The sequence below is a fragment of the Rhipicephalus microplus genome, chromosome 1 (genome assembly GCF_043290135.1).
Source record: "Rhipicephalus microplus isolate Deutch F79 chromosome 1, USDA_Rmic, whole genome shotgun sequence".
NCBI classification, from domain to species: domain Eukaryota; kingdom Metazoa; phylum Arthropoda; class Arachnida; order Ixodida; family Ixodidae; genus Rhipicephalus; species Rhipicephalus microplus.
Window position 1 is genome coordinate 215,114,902 of NC_134700.1, and position 21,974 is coordinate 215,136,875.

General features: G+C 40.8%; 1 protein-coding gene across 1 annotated transcript in view; it reads left to right on the forward strand.

The window, feature by feature from the left end:
- The window catches only part of Mfe2 (peroxisomal Multifunctional enzyme type 2), a 47,457-nt gene that overhangs the window by 24,783 nt on the left and 700 nt on the right, over positions 1-21,974 (forward strand). Inside the window, exons 15-29 of the mRNA XM_075891303.1 lie at positions 9-251; positions 1,785-1,891; positions 1,974-2,060; positions 3,177-3,284; positions 3,374-3,512; positions 4,447-4,577; positions 5,354-5,470; positions 7,834-7,978; positions 9,136-9,266; positions 12,881-13,075; positions 15,242-15,380; positions 17,758-17,888; positions 19,206-19,343; positions 20,228-20,369; positions 20,953-21,083. Coding sequence (XP_075747418.1) covers positions 9-251; positions 1,785-1,891; positions 1,974-2,060; positions 3,177-3,284; positions 3,374-3,512; positions 4,447-4,577; positions 5,354-5,470; positions 7,834-7,978; positions 9,136-9,266; positions 12,881-13,075; positions 15,242-15,380; positions 17,758-17,888; positions 19,206-19,343; positions 20,228-20,369; positions 20,953-21,083 — 2,084 coding nt within the window. The remainder of the gene's footprint in view (positions 1-8; positions 252-1,784; positions 1,892-1,973; positions 2,061-3,176; positions 3,285-3,373; positions 3,513-4,446; positions 4,578-5,353; positions 5,471-7,833; positions 7,979-9,135; positions 9,267-12,880; positions 13,076-15,241; positions 15,381-17,757; positions 17,889-19,205; positions 19,344-20,227; positions 20,370-20,952; positions 21,084-21,974) is intronic.

Here is a 21,974-nt window from a genome sequence, read left to right on the forward strand (position 1 = left end):
CCATGCAGCGGACACTTTTGACCAGAATGGTGAGCGTGTCATCCACTCCCAGTGGTCAACGTTCTTTGTTGGCAGTGGAAACTTTGGTGGCAAGAGAACTTCAGACAAAGCGAGGCCCTTGGCCACCATTCCAAATCGCAAACCTGATGCTGTTGTTGAGGAGAAAACGTCAATCAACCAAGCAGCGCTCTACCGACTTTGTGGTGACAAGAACCCCCTGCACATCGATCCCATGTTCTCAGCTGCTGGAGGTAAGCCATGCTTACCCTGTCTGTTGTCGAGTTTGCATCACGACGATAAGTAGGCATGCAAAGATGAAGGAACCTGCTCACGTTAGCACATATCAAAAGCAGAATCGTATTATTATTATTATTATTTGTCGATTGCACAGCATAAATGTTCCACAGGCTTCTGTCATCGCAACAGCCCTTTCTCATTGTATTTTACATTGTGACGCCTCTGTACCTGGTCAAAATGACTTGTATGTGCAGCTTGCAGGGATCTCGACAAAGTCTTAGGGCACTGATAAGTATTGTAGTTTTCTCAATTACTTGGCTTTGTATTGTTACATGTATAATAAAGAACTGTGACAGTCAGAACTGTTATTTGAAACTAGGTAGGAGCGTAGGCCTAGCCAGCGAAAGCAGCGATACCGTCCGGCGCGAGATTCTCGTGCTTAGCACTGACAATGTGTTTTCTGAGCTATGCATGACCCACTACATTCATCATTACACATGGCCTTGACATTGAAAAAGGCGGCAGTCAGCGGAATCATGATGCAACTTTTTATTTGGGCAAACATGTGCCTGAGAAACACGAAGTCAAACTATAAGCGATACACGCTTAGCACTGAGAGTAGCGAACATAGCGTCGACCATGAATAATTTGCCAGGCAGTAAATTGTGTCGACTTTTATGCATGCATTATATAAAATTCCAATGTTATCACTAGTGCCTGAGTAAGCTCTCAAATAAACTACACTGTTTATGTCCTGCATGCAATCTCGAAGAAAGATCTCAAGTAATCGCAGTGCTTCTCAAACACTGCTGTGCGGCCTGTGCCGATCATTGCTTAAAATTTTTGCGAATTCATCAAAATAAAACGCATGGCAGTATCTTCGTTCAACCTCTGCACTGACCTGTTGTAGCTTCTATCTCGGGAATTAACTTGGCCTACAAACTGATAAAAGTTACATGCAGCTTTCACTCACGATATTTGATGAGATAGTGCTGAATGTTGCTTGGTGCGAGAGCTACAAGATGCCTAGTTTTCAATAATCTGCTTTCGCCAATGACGTAACTTTTTAAGTTCTATACCACCCGATTAAGTTGGAATAAATTCTTTTCTGTGTGTAACATACTTTTTTTAATTTTAGTGATTTTATTGAAGTGTAGTGTCCAGGCTCACTATTTATTACAAGATCTTGTCAAATAACATTTTACAAGGTTTTCTACACTTATATAAATGCCTGTTTCGTGACTTTTTTGTGTGTCAAATAATTCTGGACTTATTTCATTTCCCTGTTTTCATCAACCATCCATACTGTGTATACTTTTTCGTCATGTCCTATACTGCAGTATGCTGAACTTTCTTAATAAGAACTTGATTAGTTAGCTGTTGCATGCACTATTAACATCCCTTTAGAAGCATGTATTTACTGTGTGAAGTGTGTATTGGAGCAGCCGTGTTTTGTACCGTTTATTTTTTTTTTAATTATCTGCGCGAGTGCTAACAGCTGAAATTTGTTTTCTACAGAACTCTTACTCTTACTCACCTTTCTGCAGGTTTTCCTCAGCCAATCATGCATGGGCTGTGCTCATTTGGCTATGCAACACGTCACATTCTCAAGCAGTATGCAGACAATGATGTGAGGAAGTTCAAGTCCATCAAGGTAACTGACTGACCTCTCTTTTTTGTTTTTCTTGGTATCCAGAGCCATCAATAACGTAATAGTGAACAAATTTATTTCGTAGGCTAGGTTCACAGGACCGGTTGTGCCTGGTCAGTCAATTCGAACGGAGATGTGGAAAGACGGCAGCCGTGTCATCTTCCAGTGTTCGGCAAGTCTCTACCTTTTTTCTCTCGCGCATCCTTAAAACTTTCTTGTGAAAGCATGATAGCATTAATGCATGATATCAAGGTGCTATGCAGGCAACATAATTGCATAAGATATTTCTTGTTGGATTATATGTAGCGATTGTTTAAAGCACTAAAGGTCTATTCTGTTGCATATTTCTCTTTAAATAAAGATGAGGTCAGCGAGAGAAAAGACGAATGGCAAGGGTGGTGACAGCTCGTACTTTATAAGCATCAAGATGAGAGCTGGTTGATGTACATTCATTTCTACAGTGCAAGAAAGGACTGGACAGTGTTTAGCGTTGCCTTGTAGCTTCTCTCTTTTTTTGTCCCATCCTTTTATTGTGCTGTAAAAATAAAAGTTGGTACTTACTGTACATCACTTAGATTGCCATTATTTGTATTTCATCTTGCTGGATGTGTCTTTCTTTTATAGTAAATCTGCTATGCCGTAAATTAGGCTGAATCGCCTGAATGCAGGTTCTTTTACAGCTGTTCCATAATGGCACTTGAGTTCCTTTGGTTTCTTTTTTTTTCTTTGTTTTTGCTTAGGCTTTCTTGTTGTTGTCATTTTTGTTGTTGCTACAGGCCATCAGACCATCACAAACATGTAGCTTGTGTTGTCTTTTATCGTGGTTTCTCACCTTTCCTTTAACTTTTGCTGTGTGGTAACTCTAAAATTTTGTCCGTGGTGGCAGTGCATGCTCTGTCACTCCGCATTTTAGTATACCCTGTATTCTCAATTCCTATCAAAGTTAAGTGCCATGCTCTCAACGGTAGGAACCATGATTCCTAATGTCTACGAGTGTGACATTGAGGGCAACCTCCACTAGAGAAATACTTTTGTCTGTACCATTGAACATCCTGCCTTATGTTGGGACACTGCAAATGTTAAAAATCACAAAGCCTTAAGTTATTAGGTTTCTTTTGATATGGACAGCCTGCTGTGTTAATAGTTGATGCAAGGCTACTTTTTTTTTCCATTTTCAAGTATGCTTTCAAGCTCTCTCTTTTTTTTTTTTTTTTTGAAGAGGCTTTTAGCAGAAGCCTACAAAGCTCAAGAAAAAATAATGAAGTCTTTTGCTTCCTCCTTCCTCCAGGTGCCTGAATCAAATAAACAGATCATCTCTGGTGGCTGTGTAGAGCTTCATGACATCGCACAACCACCACCCACTGCCCCTCAGCCACCTCTCGGGGCTTCACTAGAGGTACAGCTTATGCTTTGTCTGTATTACAGTGCTTCTACATATCATGACTGAATTTTGTACTACATACGTATACATATTGTATGTTGCAGTCTGAGATAGAACTCAAGTCCGACCTTGTGTTTGCTGGAATGGAAGCTCGTGTGGAGGACATGCCCGAACTGGCTTCGAAGGTCAAGGCCATCTACGAGTACAACATCCTGGTCAAGGGCAAACCAGCAGCTGTATGGAGTATGTACTTCATGATTTTGTATTGGCTGTCACTACGCATTAACTAAAGCACTTCCTGGTGTTTCAATAAACAGTCAATGCATTTACAATTGCTTAGTAAAAAATTTGCAGATATTGGTTTATCACTAAGTGTTGAATATTGTGCTATATATAGTAATTATGTAAAGTCTAAAGCCTTTAAAAACACTAACTTTGTCATTTTTGTCTAATATGAGCTGAAATAGTGAGCAATATGGTTAGAAGCATTGTACTGGAAATGTACTACGTGTCTCATGCTGTGTAAGCTACAGCATTGTGTTTATGTATTGTCCAAGTAGCAATAGAAAATTCAGGAGTTTGTACATTGCCTGAAAATGAAAATTCGTTGTTAGGGTTATCTGTTTGGAAAAGGTGCTTGGGCTTAAACATGGTTTTACATCTCAGCATTTCAAAAATTCTCCTGTTATCGCTTTGCTAATTAAATGCTGCTCTTTGAAGACTGGCATGGTCTCTTGTATCTAGAGAAATAGCAGACTCACCAGGAATGTATTTAAAAAAAAACTCTAGAATTTCTTCAATTATAAAATATGTTTCAGCTATGATAGTATTAGGTTCTACTAAGTAACTGACAGAACTTTTATGAAAAAGGGAAGGGAAAATGAGCTGCTGGACTGTTGACTCACTGTTAGGCAGATTCGTTCATTTCTGGGAAGCCTTGAATGAGAGAGTTCACCACTTGACATTCAAATCATTCCAAAGAAAAAGCTGTCTTTTGAAAGAAGTTACTTTATGGCATTATCAGCATTTGTTAATCGAATGACCCAAATTCTCGACAGCTTCAATGAATACCTATGCAGTACTTTTCTAGTCATATGCCTTTTTTTTCGACGTCCTTCTGAAAGTTCTTCAGCCCCGTTCAAATCTTAATTTTTCTCATTTTTTCTACACTTGAAAGCTTTGGATCTGAAGAATGGAAAAGGAGCTGTTTACAAGGGCTCTCCGAAAGACGGCAAAGCCAACTGTGTCATTACCATAGAGGACGAAGATATGTTCAACATGGCAGTTGGGCAGCTGGACCCTCAGAGGGTGCGTATGAGCAGAAATGTTGGTGCAGTTAATAGCTTTCTTTTCGCTTATTTCACTCCCTCTCTCTGTGTAGCGATTCGGTTCGCGTCCTTTCCACAAGAAGTGCTTTCTATTTTTTTATTATTCTTCGCATTATTTTGTTCGCCTGGATGCCCCACCCAGGCAGCCATGTTTGTTGCGCAGAATCACCAGCATTGTCAACCACTGCGAAAGTTCTTCTCGACAGAACAGGCCTGTTAAGCGGTTCATCCTGAGCTCACTTCTTTTGCACTGAGTTTATGGTAAACCAAACAAACATTCTGGTGTTGCTTAACATAAGCAAGAATTCATCTCAATACGTTCATCCTAACGGTAGTTCACTGCACTTACCGATTCTATACTTACGAGGGTTTTCTTTTTTTATTCAAGTCTATTTCCATCAGTGTGCTTTGTTAGCATTTAGTTTTCCGTTAATGTTTAGCAGCATATCTTTTTACATATATTGCATCGAAAGAATTCTGCTTTCAATGTTTCTTTCTTTGAGACTAAATTATTCTTTTCATGCCATTCCCCTTCCCCGTCCAACTAGCATCGTTCAGGATCGTAAGCCTTTATGAGCAAAATTTTAAAGAAGAGAGAGAATGAAATAAAATCAAGATAAGTCGATGTTCTCAGAAATACAAACTAATTTCAAGGTTCTTTTTTTTTTAATAGCATAACACCGGGGCACCTACTTTTCCTTCCACACTTTTTATTTGTCTTCTGACTTCTCCATGCCCTTTTTTCTGCCATTACAGGCATTTATGACAGGCAAGCTGAAAGTGAAGGGGAACCTGCTACTCATGCAGCGGTTGAGAGAACTGCTGAAGCCACCCAAAGATTCGGCTCCACCAAAACCAGCTGCAGCTCCCGCGGTAAGTCGTGTAGACCTGGAGGAGAGTACGACAAAATCTCGCTGTTTCGACTTCAACAAGCTTCGCTGCGCATGTTTTGGATTTTCGATGCCACTTCATATAGGTTTTATCAGAATAAAAAAAAGATGAGATGATTGGCAGGCAAATCAAATAGAAACCCTGCAAACACCGCTTTGAGTGCAGTCTGTAGTTTCAGTTTGTGAACTCGTAGTCGTAGCACATGTGTGCAAGCTTCAGAAATTGTGGCATTAACCTACTAATTTTGATAGCACCATTTATTGTGCTAACAATTGTATTATGACTCTGTAAAAATGTTGCCAATGCCTACATCAGCAATGTGGATCATTAGCGGCTTCTCCGCGACATTTGCGATTACCGAAAGTGCTGTAGTTTGTTGTTGGGAACCACATGTAGTATAGATATCCTCTCTCATGTTCAAGATTTCATTTTAACATGGCTGTGTTTTACAATGGTTGTATTAAATATTTGAAGAATCAAACTGCAGGTATGTTGTACGTGAGTGATTGTTTGCATGTTCAATGTTAGGTTATATATCTGAGTACGCATAGTAATTGAAATGTATGTCTGTCTGCCAATTTGTAATGTTCACTTTTGAACTGTTAATGAGTGTGCTGCTCATTGTTGAAATTGTGCAGTGGCTAGGGTGCTTGGATGTGGGATCGAACCTGCTTGCACGTGGGATCGAACCTGCGACCTTCAGGTTCGATCCCACGGCTGGGATCGAACCTGAAGGTCGCAGGTTCGATCTCAGCCGTGGCAGTTGCATTCCGATGAAGGCGAAATGGTAGAGGCTCGTGTGCTGTGCGATTTCGGTGCACGTTAAAAAACGCTAAATGGTCAAAATTTCTCAAGCCCTCTTATATGGCGTTTATCATAATTATATTGTGGTTTTGGGACGTAAAACCTCGGGTATTACCATATTTACGTGCATAATAGGCACACTTTTTTTTTTCAGAAAATCCGGCTCGAATTTTCGCATGCGTCAATTACGCGGGGTAGAATTTTCGGAAATCTACTCTGTACTCGCGCTTTAAATCTGCACATTTGTTTAGTAAAAGGCGACTTTTACTTGACTGACATTTGTCAAGTAAAAGGCGACCGCCAGCATTACGGTGCATCGTTATTTATCAGCGCCAGGCGATCTCTGACGATGACGCTCCGTGCACCTTTCTTCTGCACTGTCGTGTCCCGCGGCATATCCAAGCTAAGGGGGGTCTGACCAGCGTTGCTGATCTGGTACAAAATGAAGTCTTTCTGCTGTTGAAGCTTTATAACGAGACTGTGGAAGTCCACCACTTTGTCCTCACATGCTGTGGACAAGCACTGGCACAAGGTGGTCCGCCTTCGCAGTGAGAGGCCATGGTGCCGCATAAAACGAGTTGTCCATCCGGAGCTGGCATTGAACTCTCTTGCTTCGATGCACTGCACTCGGGCTATTCTGCGCACCTCAGTCGGTACAACATCTAATGACACAGCACAGCCGTCTTATCGCAGCTCCTGTATATGCCGGACCAGCTGCTCTGTGACGTTAGGATACCTGCCGGTCTTGGCACCGCAGAAAGCCCGTCGTGTCTTCTTCGTCGCCTTAAGTTTTTTTTTTTTTTCTTGATCCCTCCAGTACTGAATACTGGTTTCTCCAACACTGAAATGCCTGCTTGCAGCCCGGTTGTCATGCTCCAGCGCGTACTGCACTGCCATAGGTTTAAATTCAGCCGTGTAGCTTGCGTACTTCCCCATGGTAGAACCAAAGTTGAATACACGACCACAACATATGCACACCGCTTGCAAAATGGCGTTGTTTTTTTTCCTTTTTCTCTGATGGTGGTGATGGCGATCGAGCCCCCGGTGTTGTACATGTGACCTCGAAGGAGCGTGGCGATTTGGGGGGTATTTGTAATTGATTGAACAGCCTTTTTTTTTTTCTCGCTCATGGGCACTTTTTTTTTTTCAAGTTTTATTTTGACACACGTTAGTTAGGTCGTTGCAGTTCGAATTCCTTTATTTGCTCGTCAATTTGCTTTCTTCTTTTCTTCAAAGTACAGGGACCGTGTTTTAACTGTACCGCTGGGGGTAGAATCGTTTCTGATCATGGCCAAGTTTGGGGTGCTATTATGCGCGGAATTAAAAAAATCGAATTTTCCGCGACCAAACTAGGGGGTGCACCTATTATGCGAGTAAATACAGTATTATTATTAACATTTCTCAAGAATAACGGTTGACATGAGTAGGAGTAAAACTATAAACATGAGTGAAATACACTGACATTGTTCTCACTGCACTTACGATTGTTCATACTGAGGTCGCTTTGCTAATCGCCTTACTCGCTCATGTGCTCATTTCAGGCATCATCATCTGTGCCTCTAAAAAGTGATGCTATTTTTGAGTCCCTTGAGAAGAAAATTGCAAACAACCCTGATCTTGCTTCATCAGTCCAGACCGTCTTTCAATGGGACATCAAGAAGAATGGACAGCTCATCAAGCAATACAGTGAGTTATGTAGTGTCATGCCCCATTCAGTGCAAAAATCACAATGTTATAGTAGCTTCGTTTAGTGGAGTCACTCCTAAACGGAAATACATGTGACGCCTTCTTTTGTATGCCAGCACATGTTGGTTGTTAATGGTAGTCATGTACTAATGTGCAGCAAGCCGACGATTGTTTATGCCACTTAGCTGTCGGCACGTTGGACGTGTAAATTTTGTGCATACTTGCGAGAGTTCATTTCTCGTGCCTGCCACGTCATTTCCAACTGTTCGTATGTTGCGAGGAAACCTGCTTTCTGTGTGAGCACATTAAAGTGCCCAAGACTCCACCCAGTATGAAGAGTCTTAATGTATGCAAAAAGAATGTTTCTGGAAGAGTTTGGAAAAGCCATAAAGTTAGTACCGTATGTTCTCATTTGCTACAGTAATGTCCAGTTGTACAGTGCTTTCTGTTTATAATGTTACCATTTGTAATCAGTAGAGAACATGACAGTAGGTATTGTCCACTACACTGTACCACTATGAGGGAAGTACATAATGTTACCCCAGGTAATAATTGTATACAGTTACAGCTTAATCTTTGAAATAGACACTGTCATTATGAGTGGACATTGTCGAGTAATAATGGTCATTTAGCGAGTGAAGAAATTTAAGGAGAAAAAGTATTCTGGCACATGTCGTCGGGGATGTGCTGTCTTCTGCATACCTATATTTTGGCCGTTCAGTAGGCTTTGGTTGGTAAGGGATGTGTGAGCGCTCGTGGCAGAAGGAGAATTTTGATGTCAAAGTACAGTAGACTCTCAGTAAACGAAACCTATAGGGACCGGGAAAATATGTTCCATTTAAAAGGAGTTCCGTTTACAGAGAGATGAACATGGGGGGAAAATGCAAGCTCGAAACCCAGCATTGCAGAGCCAATAGTTTGGTTTAAGAGATTTCCATTTACTGGGAGTCTACTGTAACAGATTGAAACTGCACACACCAGTGCATTTCTATTTTGCCATCTGTAATCTTCATCTGCATAATCTAATGCACTTAATTGGCAGCAGTAGCTCTGGCATGTGAGTTCACTTGCAACAGTACATTTTCTGATGAAAGAACATGATGAATGTGGCATCGATGGTTAGTGAAAGGATTGTTCCTTCACATTTCCTTTGACAGCTCTGGACTTGAAAAACGGCAAGGGAGCCGTTTACCAAGGAACACCTAAACAGGGAAAGCCTGATTGCACTTTTATCATGGAGGATGAAATCCTGCATAGTATCTTCACTGGAAAGCTGGATGCTCAGAGGGTATATCTTGACCTATGTATTTCTCTCTTTGATGAATCTGTTTATTACTTGTGTTTGTGTGTGTGTGAACAAACTATAAGAAAAAAAGGATGGGTATATGTATTATTGGGATAGGAAAAGACATTTCGTGAGTCTCAGTGCAAATTTTACATCCTGCAAAGATATTCAAATCAAAATAGTTTATTTACTGTATTATTTGTACTGTAGCCACATGACAAAGGTGCCAAAAGAAAGCATAACGACATGAGTCCTTAATTGCAATCTTAAATATTTTGCATCATTGCAGTAATACGTGTGTTGTCACAGTTAAGGGCAGATGCGATTCGAAAAAAAGTTGCATTAATTTTTATCCGAGTTAAATCAAATTTTTGATATATATATATATATATATATATATATATATATATATATATATATATATATATATATATATATATATATATATATATATGTGTGTATATGTATATATATATATATATGTATATGTGTGTGTATGTGTATATGTGTATGTGTATATGTGTGTATATATGTGTGTGTATGTATATGTGTGTATATATGTGTATATATGTGTATATGTATGTATATATGTGTATATATGTGTATATGTGTGTATATATGTGTATATATGTATATATGTATGTATATATGTGTATATATGTATGTATATATGTATGTATATATGTGTGTATATGCATGCTTTTATGCTGATTTTAAGCATTTAATTAGTTATAGTAAGTTGCACAGTTTTTGCTTTATGCATGACAACATGTAGAGTACAGTTCGTTTTGGACAAACTTCTTATGCCATTAAGCATTTGTCTTTCTGAGCTATTAATGTCTCATGTTGCTCTGTATTAACTGTAGAATGCAAATAAGTATCAAGTGCTTATAAGACAATTTAATGGACAAGAAAAATTGTAATGTGAGAATTCTTAGAATCCCGAGCTCATACTAACTGCTTTCTTTAGGTTTGTAATAATTATGCAGGGGAAATCGAGTATCAAAGGAGTTACTCGCACCCTTCACATGTTGAGGAATATGTGGGCAAAATTTCATCCTATCAGGCTGTCCGAAGTACCAAAACATGATGTCCAAATTCAAAAAGTTGCCCTAAAGTGGATCTTGTAACAATACCATTTTAAAGGTATAAATGAAAGCTCATCTAAACAGAAAGAATATGTTTTTAAGAGAATATTTAGAGGTGAAGCTCCTTAGGGTGTTTGTCTGTCCATCCTCCGATGATGTATGTAGCCACTGGTGGCACATACTCGAAAGAGCGGTTCTTAGAATGTCCGCTGGATGGCTGTGTTTAGAGTTCACTAGATAGACAGACGGACTGACGGCCGCACAGACGGAGGGACGGCCGCATGTACAGACCGAAGAACAGACGTACGGACAGATGCATGGAGGGACGCACGGACGGACGGATGCACCTACGGTCACACGGAAGGACGAACACACGAACAGACGAAAGCAAGAACGAATGAGCGGACGAAAGCATGGACGGGCTGCCGATTGCTTCGCCCCACCAATCATCATTCAATCCGTGAATATGCTGTGATTTCACATTAATGTTCACGGCTGCACTGGTAGAAAGTGTGTGTGGTTCAGTATTCACCAGCGCATGCTAGTGAAAATTTCAGCACTTCTCAGTGTGCATCAGCATCACAGTCGTTAAGCCAGCGCCTCTACCAGTGCGACAAAGCTATTTATCAGTGCACCCAGCAAAATGCCTGTAAATACCAGCGTGTACCAGGGCCAAAAAATGTACTGGCATCACGCTGGGCCGTGTTTTGCAATAAGGCAAGAACGAACGGACGGGTGGAAGTACGGACGGGCTGACGGACGCTTTGCCCCAATCATTATCATTCACTCCATTGATATGCTGTCAAAATCGCAGCATGTCCACAGAGTGAATATGATAGCGGTTGCGTTAGCGTACGCAACCTCGACATCTGTAGGACTTCGCCCTAGTTTTTTTTTTATCATAAGAGCATGGCAATAATGGTGATTTCGAGCATGTGGCTTTAGTGAACTTTTCATGCAAAATGCCATGGCAAATAGTCGGGTGACAATTTCCGGGGGACTAATGAGCTTTTTTTTAGTTTTAGTAGTCACTTTGTGCTCTTTAAATGATATTGTAGCTTGCTTCATGTTTAATTGCAATCTTCAGTTTCTTTGTCATGAAAGTAGAGAAACTGAAATTATGAAAGCAAATAGAAACGAAAAACATGTAATTTCAGAAAAACTTGAGTTTTTCGAATCGCATCTCCCCTAAAACATGTTCTTTAAACAGATACCATGGCTCTTTGACTCCAGACATTGTCATTGTTATGACACCTATTGCTTTAATGTTTGATTAACCATGTACTGAAAAGGGTTACGGTACAATATAATTTTATTATCTCTAGAAACCGAGCTCTGTTCTGCTGAACATACTCTAAAGTAATGGTGTATGCATCAGTAACTTGGATGAAAACATATTTTTTTCTAAAATACAAAGTGGCATAGTTTGATATATATTAATGTTGCTTTAAAGATATTACTTGATTTTATTTCAGAATTTAGTTGTAGTTGGCAGACTTCATAGGTTAATAATAAGCTTACTCTAAACTACATTCATACCACTGTGGAAGCTCTGTAGATGTAACATGAACTAATATTTAATGTACTTACGATCTCAAAATAGAATCCTCTTGTGCAACATGTACGTTATCTGTTATTGCACTTTGTAATAACTGATTGCCCTGACAATATCCTAAACCACTGAAACGATTCTCCAAGCAACCATTGAATGACTTCGCTAAAGGAGTTTGTTGCCTCACAAGTCAACCATTGTAAAAATTTCTGGAATTCGTCAAGTTGTGCAGAGTTATAGAGATATGTCGCATGCTGGAAGTCAAGCAGGGAGAGATGACATGAGGGAAAGAAGTTGCGTCACATGCGTGTCTTGAGTTTGAGCATTGTTTTTTTGTTTCTAACTTATGGCTTACTTTCAGTGTGATTGCGAGTGCACACGCAGGCATGTGGCGACCTCCCTTGGCAGCCATTGTAACTATGCTGCTGACGATGCTCAAATCAGCCAATGGCCGTGAATTTAGGTATATGGCGCAGTCATTTGAGCACGTGACATCATTTGTAGAAAGAAGGAAGATCGATATTTTGGTGGCTGAGAATGAATTCCAGGCCACGTGCTACACTACGTTGGGCTTGCGTGTTCTCAGAAGCCTTGACGACCTATGGGCAGTGTTTTCTGACCTTTCAGAAAAAGCGTTACAGAGCCTTTTCAAGGCTCGGTTACCACACCCTGGAGAACTAGTTTGAAATTCTGCAGGCGCACATCAGTCGGCATATCAGACATTTATACATCTTTGCACTGATGGCCCAATTTCATTTGTTTGTTTATTCTCTTTGTTTTCTACTTGTGGTATACGAATTTCGTACTTTTTTGCATAAATGCATCTGCATCTCTTTGTAACCACCAAGAAGGCTACCTCACAAGAAGTGTCTATAGATTGAGTTCTCCGCATTTCTATGAGTGAAGCTTTAAATAAAGAACCGGTGTCTCTCTATAGAAGCTGAAGGCAGTGGGACTGTGCTTTGCTTGCTGAACAGGCGTTCATGACGGGCAAGATGAAGATCACAGGTAATGTGCTGGCCAGCCAAAAGCTTCAGGAGCTCTGGGAGCAGGACAAGGAAGAGAACCCCGACGATGAACTGGCTGCCATTGTCCAGTCAGCCAAGGATAACGAGGCAGCTGCGGCTGCAGCTGCTGGTGCTGATGGAGAAAGGCCACCACCTCCCAACGAGGTGAGCTGAATCTAGAATTCAATCATGGGTGATTTGCTCATTCCATTCATACCAGACCTCCCGATTGGCTCGGGTGACTCCCAAATTTTGAACAATCCTCCCTGTTGTACAGGCACGGCCATAAACTTCAACAGTGTTAGTGCCTCCTCTAAAAGAAAATAGCAGTAACTTTTGACATCAGTTTTAAAATGTTCTCACCCTATGCAAAATGCTCGGGTCACTTTTTCTGCAGTGCAATGGTGTCATGCAGGAAAGCGCATTAAGATCGGTAAGGGTGTTTTCACACGACAGACCAAATCAGTCTTTTCCACGACAGACAGCAGATTAAGTGGCCTACGTCACGGATTTTTGCTGCCTGTACCGCATCCCCGGACAAAAAATGCCAAGCTATTTTTCACATTCAGATTCATACGAAATAACGCAGCAGATTTCGCCAAGAGTGCCAATATAGGTCTGGCAACAAGCGCAGCTTTTGTTTTGTTGTTTTCCTCTCGTTTAGTTTTGTAGCCACAATTTTTCAAAGCTTTGCAGGCATTTCCTAACACAGAACGTGATTTCTGCTCTACAAGCGAGGCTCTTCAAGTTCACGCCTAGGTTAAACAACAGTCTCCGATGCAACACATATGGAGAAATGTTTCGAGTAAAAATGCACAGACGTGCTGCGCTTGTTTGGAGCAAGGTACTGTAGCATAACCTGGAGCCCTGTTTCTGCTGACATGGCTAACCACATCATGGTGTCCTGTCGTTCTATGCAAGATCCCACCAGCGACAGCAACATAAGTAGCTGTTCTCTTGACACTCGCAGCAGCCTCCTGTATTGTTCAGTGTCACTAAATAAAAGCTTGCAGTACAGTTATTGTTGAATACCCACGTGCGAGTTAACAATGTGGCCATTTTACCAACAAGACCTTTTTGCAGGAAAGAAAAGCGCTTCATTATCTAATTCTGATAAAGCAACCGCCATCGCAGCTAATTGTCACTTTCTTTCGAACTTTATCTTTGACGTGAGCTCACAACGAAGACGGAAACATAAAAACTTACAATATTTTTGCTAGCAATGAATGTGTTGTCGACTTCCAGACTGTTCATGCCATTTAGATAAAAAAAGGAACAGGCAAGCATTCGCACAATACAACTGTGACCTGCCAGATTTGGCAACACTCGCGCTACCGCAGATTACTGAGCTTATGTTCAGCCAATAGAGGCACTCGCTAAGCCTACAGCTCTCGGATTAATATGGGGCTCAGAAACAGTATCAAATTGTCATGAATACGCTGCCAGCGAAGCTTGCGGACACAAACTCAAAGCCAACGCAGTTGTCAGTTTGGGGCTAACAGCCCATGCCATGCACGACAAAGAGCTTAAAGATTCGAAGCGAACAGCTCTCGCTTCAGATAGTGCCACCATGTTTTTTCTCCGGCGCGTCTGTCTACTCACTTTGTTCGTCGTCTGGATGCGCTAGGCAGCCGACGGGTGGCGGAACGATCGTCCAAGAAAAAGATTTCAGAGGAGAAGTTTGTCGTGTGGATACACACTAAGGGGCTACTAGCCGACACAAGACAAAGACACGACGCGAGGATTTGCCAAGAGCCAAGTAGTTTTAGCAAAATACTTTGCATTGTCACGCTGCTGGGAAAGAAAAGAAAGCAGCCAACACTTTTTGAATTTTTTTAATTTAAAAGCTTTTTTGTTTTGCTTGCTCAGATCAGCTATATTTTTTTTATTTCACTACAATGAAATTTTCGCTTCAACGAATTATTTTCATGCCCCGTCAGTTTTGTTATAGCAGGGTGTGACTGTATCTATCTCTTTTACTTTTGATGAGTATGAATGGTACAATCGAGTAAAGTGCACTTGCATTTGTCGCACAGTATTCAATGCAGAAGTTTGGCCTATTTGGGGGATGTAAAACTTGCGCATCTTGCCAAGTGCAGCAGAACAGACTCAAAAGAAAGGGGCATGAGAGGTGCCTCACAAACAGGTGCAGATGGCATTTTCATCATTTTATATGAGGGAACGTTCAGTTGGTGTCTAGCTCCCATCCTGGTTTTAGGCCTCGTTCTTTGTGTTTGTTTCACTGAGCTTGCCAAGTAGCAGAAGTTTACAGCACAGTATTTTGTTGCGCGCATTTCTAACAGCGATTTTTGTTAATTTTTTTCTCAATAGCCACCAAACACGATCAAGTCAGACTTCATCTTCGGCATTTTCATTGAGTACCAGAAGCAAGAACCACAGATTGCAAGCATTGTGAAGACAGTCTTCCACTGGATAATCCTTCAGGATGGCAAGAAGGCAACAGAATGGAGTGGGTGTTGATTTGTGAACCATATTTGGAACACCTATTGTTTAACAACTGTGCACACTGCAGTGATTAAAAAAAGAACCTCTATATCGTTTTGATGCAAGGATGTGTGTTGGAGAGGACGTAAAATAGTACCTCTAGCCAGACTTGCAGCTAGGGGATGGTGCCCTAAAATCCCTCCTCGAAATTCAGACGGCGAGAGGTTGTTTTACCAAAGACAAATAATGACAATAGCCGTTTTTCAAGGCCTTCAACAAGTGGGCCTCCCCCCAAAAAAAATTCCTGGCTATGGGTCTGCCTCTAGCATGCCTGTTTGGAATATAGTGCCACATTTCTGTTCCCCAGCCACGTTTAGGTATCTGAATATTGCTAACAGTGCTCATTTTCACACTCAATACTTTACATTCTTGGCTTTCCGTAAACTCCTGGCGCAATTTGTTGGCACTGAGCTTCACAATATGGAAGGCTGTACATTGCTATGGGGTCGAGTATAACCTCTGTGGAACATGAATTTGTTAATAGCATTGGTTATTTGTATGCTTGTGCAAATAGTGAACTTTAGGTTCGAATCAAAGTAAAAAGTAATTTTGGTCGAATAATTTCGAATCAAATTTGAGTAGTAATATCGCATATTATGAAGAAAAATGGGCATGTTTGTCATGACCTAACTAATCTACACAGTATTTTTTTTATTGAAATAAGGCCTGTGCATGTCTCTCCCTTTTTCTTTTCTTTTTTTGTTAGTTCAAAGAAAGTGGGACAACTGTGAGTAGTAGCAGTATTTGGCTTTCAGTAGAATGCAAGTGACAACCTGTAAAATATGTTACACGTTAAAAGTTACTCTACCTTGGGCATATGAGCCTATATAGCAACCTTTTAAACCTGAAAAGTGATGAATCAATGTGAGGGTAATATTATTCATTTGACCTTGAATTGGGGCTTCGCGGCAGTTGGATTTCTTCTGGGTTGGATTTCTTCTGTTTTCATGGTTTAGCACTCCTTTACTGCTGTGAAACCACCTTTACAGGGGGTTACAAGTGAAGAAGAAGAACATAAACTTTATTTGTCGAATCCAGACGATTCGAGTCCGGCGTTTTTTAGTGGGCCTGGGCACCCACCGCGGATGCGGTTCCGAGACCTTGTCTCGAAGCGGCTTCCTCGGCACGCTGGACGGCCCAGAGTTGTGCTGTCAGGTTCGAGCTGAGCAGTGCGGCCTTCCAACGCGAGCGGAGGCTGGCGGTGGAAGAGTGATATGAATCGGCACTGTTCGAATTGTTTATTAGGCCCTGACACTCCCACAGCATGTGACCAAGGGTGACAACCTCGCCACATGACGTGCATCTGTTTGTAGTGTATATGTCTGGATACATGGCGTGCATAAGTCTAGGGTTTCTGTATGAATCTGTTTGTAATTGTCTGAAGTGTACCGCTTGCGTTCTGTTCAGCCTTTCGTGAGGAGATGGGTATATGCGTCTTTGTAACTGGTAATGTGTGGTGATGTTGGGAAACCTGGTCATGCGATCCTACAAGTGAACTAATGCATTTTTAAACAAATGGCATCTCGGTTTAGCACCTCTTTACTGCAATGAAACCAACTTTACAGGGGTTATATGCTGTTTAATATACATTTATTCGTTCATCTCGAATGCTTCAAAATTTTTTCAAAAGTTGTTTGTATATAACTGCATTTATTCAAAGTGGATAAATGACGAAACAATGTATGTATAATATATTTTTTGTCATGCCAAGCACTTGACGCACAGTACTTTGCTTGTCGTCCTGGGGTTCATGCATTTCTAAAATCCACAAAGCTTTGCTGATCCTGCACAATAACTGCAGGTGGCTACTGTGACAGCCATAAGGAGCATCAAGAAAATGAGAAAATGCAAACCTGCTGCCTGATAGAAGTTGTGTGCCTTACTTTGTTGGTTGCACAGTATGTAATAATTTGAGCCGCTACCATGCAAACAGGGCAGGTTTAAAGTATATCTGACAAACTGATATTGCAAAGAACATGAGTATACCACAGAAAAGGTTAGCTGTTATTGCCTTTATTGAAGTGCTAGCTCTCAGTCAGCGAGCTGATAGGTTATATTCGTATTAATTGGAAGTTGGCACTGTTTGTTCTGTTTTTATTTTCAAAGACGTCCATTTGTGTGTCGGGCTAAACACCATTGCGAACATTTAACACAATTCTAGTGCCCGAAGCCAATTGCTCAAGGCAGTTAGTCATTTGTATATGTGAAATAGGGATCATAGTTTTATAACCTCTGTTTATTGTCCAGTTTTTTGTTTGTTTCAGCATCACTTGTATGTTTCCTCTTTTCAAGATAGTGTTCGTTAAGCTTACGGCATTTCTGGTACATACCTTAATTCACAGCTGTGGACTTGAAGACTGGCAAGGGAGACTTATACAAGGGTCCTCCCAAGGGCATCAAAGCTGATGTCGCCATCACCATTGACGATGAGGACGTGATTCAGCTCATGCTTGGCAAGCTGAATCCACAGAAGGTAAAAGTGGCTATACATATTTTATTCCTATTCTCGAACTAACATTGCAAAGTGACTGTATTGAGCGTATGGTCCTGTTATTCTTTTTCCAGAAGCACATGCTGCTTGTTCACTCAGTCTAGGTGCACATAGGCAATTACATTTCCGATGGAGGCGGAAATGTTGTAGGCTCGTGTACTCAGATTTGGGTGCACGTTAAAGAACCCCAGGTGGTCAAAATTTCCGGAGCCCTCCACTACGGCGTCTCTCATAATCAAATAGTGGTTTTGGGACGTTAAACCCCACAAATCAATCAATCACATAGGCAATTAGAAACTAGAGATTTGCAGTTTCATTTGGCAGCACGAGCTGCATTGAAATTTTTCTAGCCTTAGGCACAGCAGCCATTGCTATTTATGAATAAAGCCTATTGCGTCCACAATTGGGGGCTTTTTCATCATTAGCAAAAAGTTTCAGAAGCAATAAATCTGCGTTTTCACCGAGATGCAACATGTTAGGTTTATCCAAAGCAGGGCAGCAGCAGTTCTTGATGGGGGAGGGGTGAATCAAGAGAGAAAACTTATCAAAGTAATGCAAACGGACACTTTGCCATAGTCACAGAGGCTCTTTTTTTGTGTAACGTTTGAGCACAGTGCATCCTGCATTTTAAGTGGCATTCTTTATACCTAATTGGCTGCCTTCTCATCATTGTACTCCTGTAAGCTGTGCTTCAGGAGCAATATACTTGTTTGGCTTACCTTGCTGGTTGGCTACTACAATGCCAGAGTTGAACTTTTCTGTAACTCTTGTCCCTCTCGTGGCTGCTACAGATAATCCTACAATGTGTTTAGGTAACATTAGCTACCGCTACTACTTGGTCTCAGTCTTTTCTGAAAATAGGTTTATCCTTGGAACTTGCCAATATTGTAGACATGAAGCACTGTAATGCACTGACGCATTGTCTTACGTTGTATACCTTTATTACCTTCTTGTGACTGTCAAGTCAGCCTTCCCGCTGCTACATGGTCAGCCTAATGAAGTTTTATACCGTTTTTAAACCATTACATTTGTGCCAACTGTGTGTTCTTTAAGAATTAATTCATAGGTATGGTTTCTATGAATTAACCACATGCTACACAGTTGCTTGTGTGCACAGTTAGCTATCAGTCTTTCCTACACCTATTGCTTCTCTTTGCTGTTTATCAAAAGTCAGGTGTTGTCTCATGTACAAGAAATGCCATTTGTTATTATTTTGCTGTGTAACTTTACATTGTTATCACTGACTATTGTGCTGAATGCATGTTTTAAGTCGCCCGTTTCGACATTTCTGTGAAACAGGCTTTTATGACTGGTCGTCTGAAGATCCGCGGCAACATCATGTTGACTCAGCGCTTCAACCTGTTGTGGCAAGAAATTTTGAAAAGTGGAAGAGTGGTCGAACTGAAGTTGATGAGCCCACTGCTTTCAGATGGCAAGGTAAATAATGTTCCAATATCAAAGCCACACATAAAGAAGCATGTACTAACCTGCAGGGCCACCTGTACATTGGGTATAATATGATGCTGTTGACTTATTGTCTGCAATGTTTTGCTGTTGATCGATTCTTTTTTTTTTTTAATACTGCCTTTAAAAAAAGTATAAAATGCAATCTTTTTATTGCATTCTTTTGATGCTATATTGTGAAAGAAAATTTAAACGAATTACACTTACCATATGCAAATTTAGGTGTACTTCTTCAAGTTTGATTTTTATTTGTAAGCAGGAAAACTGGTTGTAGTGGCTCATTGTGCAAGTGTCTTCTGGTGCAGATTATTCATCACACTTTAGAGTTCATAGGTTGCAGTAAGTGGCGCGGAAGCCATGTTTGTTAAGTATTGGGCTCCTAATTTAAGCTTGAAATGCATGCATATATATTTCAAATGTAAGTAGGGGCCATCATACCTCTAGCTCATTCTTATTGTATCATTTACATAACCATTTGTATTGCAAACTTTTTTTCTGTATGCCTTCAATCCCTTGTGCACATGTGCTTAAATTTGTGTGAATGTGAAAGAACCTCAAATTGTTGACATTTATGGAGCCCTCCACTGCAGTGTCTCTTGTGTTCATATTATGGCTTTGAGACATAAAATCCAACCAATCATTATTGTATCCCATTTAGCAGGTGATACTGCAGCTCTGGTGCAGATAAAGGCTGTTAGATTTCAAACACTCGGCTGCCGAAAATGTTTTTAAAACTAACCACAGCTCAGTGCAATTCATTTTTGATTCATTACTTTGAGCAGAGTCATGTCCATTAGTTAATTGATTACAAGATGTACGCTTCATCTTTCCATTTTCGTATTTTTTTCCTTTACCAGCCTCTGAGCAAGGAGCTCTGGAGTGACTGTGCCTTCTTTGTGCTCACTAAAAAGTTAGCTCACATGCCAGATCTGGCACCAAAGGTGAAAGCTATATATGAATGGAGGATTCTCAAGGATGGCAAAGAAGCTAGCAAGTGGAGTAAGTATCGGGGAGACAAAACCATGGCTTATCTGTTCGTGTGCTGCGAAAATCTCTGGATCACAGTGATCATTCTGTATTCTTATGACACTCTACGTTTGACTATCCTTCTCTTTCATTTGCCAGGTTTTCAAACGTTTTACTATAAAATAATATTTTAAATATTGCCATGATCACCTTTTTAGTTGTTTGCACTCTATAACACCACATGTGTAGTAAAAGTGTGACTTGCACAATCAATGATCAGGTAATGAACTACAGGTTTCAGCAAATGGTCACACTGATTAAACATTCTGATGCCAGGTCACAGTCAGTACTCTGCCTGGTGCTAGAAGTTATAACGTTATAACATTTCAGTCTTTGCAACTGTTTTGATTATATGCAACATTGTAACATTTTTGCATGCTGTATGCATTAACCGTATTTCTTAACATGGAAGTCCCAGGAGCAACTGCTAGCCTTTAGGAAAGAGTGATGGATGAGTTCAGATTCCCAATGAGCTGCTATGTCATGCAAAATAGGTGTATTCTGTAAGCACGCATGATAGCAAAATGTGCAATTCTCCGTTTCTTCCTCGCTGTAGCACTAGACTTGAAGAATGGCATCGGTGCTGTGTATCGTGGGAACCCCAGAGACACATCCTCTGATTGCACCGTCATCATGGATGACGACATATTTGCAAATCTTGTGGCAGGGAGGGTGACGCCCCAAGTGGTGAGTGGCGCTCTTCTCTTATCTTACTCCATGGTTTAGAGCCACAGACAGTTAGTCGGAAATCGTGTTATGGGCCATTTGCAGCCATAGGTTGGCCCGCTCAGTTATGGGCACAGCAACTCATACTAATTCGAGAGTGATGTAGCATGCTTGACTTGAATAATAAGCGTGTGGTGAAAGGCACGTCAGTATGAACGAGTACGAGTGCCTATGAGCTTGAAGAAATGGGAGCACATACATGAACAGAAGTGAGCGCCTGTTAATATCAGCTCTCGTAAAATACACAGCTAGTGCTCCCACTACGGTGAAAGATAAATGGCAAATTTGGAAGGGGGAGGCCCTTGCTTGATCGCAGATCGAAATTCGAGGTGGTGGCGGATGGGCTGCTAAGAATGAAGAATGGACACATGTGGTTCCAGTTGTATGCTTTTAATACGCCTTTATTCACTGTTTTTATTAGCCTTTGTCGGGCAAATAAGAACAGGGAATCAACATATATTTCTATTTCTATTTGCCCAAAAAAGGAGGGTGGGGCTTTGCTCAGGTAAGGACAAGGCTCCTCTAAAAACTATAATCACATGCTGTCCTTTCTTTGCTTTAATCACCATGTATGTGCAACCAAGTAGGGATAACTGCCATGAGCTCCTATTTGTCTAATTTTAGTTCTCTAATAACCTGCATGTAATTTGCTCGGACACGTTTATTTCATTGACACTATTTTTATTTCCCAGTTATCCAGCTTGCACAGTAAACTCAGCTGGTGATGCTCCTTTTGTTGAACATTTTGTTTGTTTGTTTGTTTGTTTCAGTTTCATTGCATTTCTTCTATTTCCCTTGTATTCGTTTGTTGCTTGTTGCTGCCCTCTCTATGATTACAAGTTAATGCGTACT